The 2500-nt window shown below is 31.6% G+C and overlaps 1 protein-coding gene across 1 annotated transcript in view; it reads left to right on the top strand.

Annotated features, from left to right (window-relative positions):
- Window positions 1-68: 68 nt before the first annotated feature.
- LOC125027367 (small integral membrane protein 20-like) overlaps window positions 69-2500 on the top strand; it is a 3637-nt gene continuing 1205 nt past the window's right edge. Inside the window, exons 1-2 of the mRNA XM_047616415.1 lie at window positions 69-388; window positions 2104-2227. Coding sequence (XP_047472371.1) covers window positions 2113-2227 — 115 coding nt within the window. The 5' untranslated portion in view covers window positions 69-388; window positions 2104-2112. The remainder of the gene's footprint in view (window positions 389-2103; window positions 2228-2500) is intronic.

Here is a 2500-nt window from a genome sequence, read left to right on the forward strand (position 1 = left end):
AAACGTTCTCCTTTTCTCTGGGGGTGTGCGTGGTCAGGGAGGGTCAATAGAGGGATTTCATGCTCACTTATATGATTTGTGTTTAAGGATATAATGAAAAGAAATATGAACATCCTAACGACGAAGGGTTAGCGAAGAGGAAAATACTCTCATCGGGAACGTAAACAATGTGCATTCATTAATAAAAATAGTGTGGAAGCAAATCGAGGCCAATCCGTTATTTCTAAAGCCACATATTTTGACAAGAATAAAATAACACAACAGCAGAGTTTTTCAATAGTAATTTTGATAAAGACTTGAAATTCATACATAGTAAAAAGGTAAACAAGAGTTAGAAATTGAATGTGACTCCGTACACTTACCCTTTTCCGGTAAAGTATAAGAAAAGGTTAGTCTAAAACCCTATAAAAAAGAAGAAAGTATAGGAAAATGCGTCTCTTTATTAGTTGTTTACAAATTACATAAGTATTTTATGTATTTTATCACTCAGGTTCAGCTTATAGAATGATACGTTGAGGTAGTAAATGAAGCGTAACTCGTAGATCGGCACAAACTGGGGACTTTGTTTTGTATGTAGATTCATTAACTGTGTAAGTAGATAGTAAACAATACACGTTTACAAAGAAATACAGAAAATACAATGCCTATCTCAAAATGAGCTTTGTTCTTAGACCATAACTCCCAACTCTGAACTTATATAATGCTATTACACATGTAATGTGAAATTGTAGTTATGTAATGCATACAAGTATCAGTATGTGGTTTAGTATAAAATAGCACAGAGATACACAAAATACCAGACATAATAAAAGCCTGATTTCCATAGTATATCAGATGTGTGTTACACATACACAGTGGCTTTCAAAATGGAACTTTTTCCTCATAATTGTATAAGCGTTTTTCTTATCCACTTGAGACTAGTTAATGGAAGTCCAACATGATAGTGATAGTCACAGTGGCTTCTGCATTCTTGCTCTGGTAAATGCCAACAATCACCTACACACATACTGGCCATATTTGGCCATTCCCAGAGTAGAGATAATAGGGTAGTTCTTGCAGTGATATCTATTTACTATCTGACATGTTTTAGGAATCTTTGGGAATCCATCTTGATAGTAGATGGGCTTAGACATACAAAAAAAAAAAAATATATATATATATATATATATGAATGGTTAAAACACTCTAACATGTTGATACTATGATAGAAAAGCCCACAATGTAAAACTAGATTTATTGAAAGTGAGACAACATTTTCAGAATCCACCTGGATTCCATCCTCACATTCCAGGTGGATTCCGAAACTGTTGTCTCACTTTCAATAAATCTAGTTTTACATTGTGGCTTTTTCTATCATATCTCTATATCTCTATATCTCTATATCTATATATCTATATATCTATATATCTATATCTCCATATCTATATCTATAGATATAGATATAGATATATATCTATATCCATATCTATATCTGTATCTATATCTATAGATATATATATATATTGCTATTACTGCTAATTTCTACTCAATGCAATGGTAATTACTGGTTAAAGACTTCAGAATATTTAGAAAATATGTGCAATGGACAATGGTAGAGAGTGGTGTACTAATTCTACTATATTTACAACTACCCATTGTTTACGTGGTCCATTATTTTTCATGAATTTAAATGGTAAATGGAATTAGAATAGTGATTAATTCTGAAACATATTACTTCACACTCATGTAGCAATTTTGCAATTATCACCATGCTCTTAACTATTTTTCATAAGGCAAGGAACCACTCCAAACTCTGTCCTACTAGAACATATACGTTGGAGGTTTGTTACCTTTTCCATTGTTGCAGGCCATGATGATATTCATTTTTGAATAATTTCTTTATTTTTAGTTTGTAACAGGCATTTCCTAGAAAGAAAATGTCTTAGAATTTATCATTCCATTCATTCCATGTACTGTTTATCTTGTACTAAATGAATGTTTGAAACTATCTATATGTAGCTATCTGTGTGTGTGTGTGTGTGTGTAGTCATTTGCATCTAACTTTATTAGGCTAATGAAAAAACACCTTTTAGACACAAACTTAAATGTTCTCTTTTCTTTTAGCTATCAGAAATGTCTACATTAAGGGGTTGGCGATATGGGTTGTTCCTTGGAGGACTTGTAGGATTCATCAGTGCAGCACTTTACCCTATCATCATATACCCAATGATGCATGTGGATGATTACAGTAAGACTACTTCTTATATGTACATCTATATATACTTGCAAGCATGTGCAGATATAATATAATCACATCCTGAAATGCTTAAGCAATTAATGTCTTCAGATTTGTGTAATATACTAAGAAAAAAGTAGATAGATAAGTTATTAAAGGCTGTTACTTTGCTGATATGACTATCAAATAAATAATGAATCTGGTTTAAACCACATGGATATCTTAAGGATATGTTTTAAAAAGTAACAAGTAATGAATATAGTAATAATGATGATAAAACTAGTT

The sequence above is a fragment of the Penaeus chinensis genome, chromosome 7, assembly GCF_019202785.1.
Source record: "Penaeus chinensis breed Huanghai No. 1 chromosome 7, ASM1920278v2, whole genome shotgun sequence".
Lineage (NCBI taxonomy): Eukaryota > Metazoa > Arthropoda > Malacostraca > Decapoda > Penaeidae > Penaeus > Penaeus chinensis.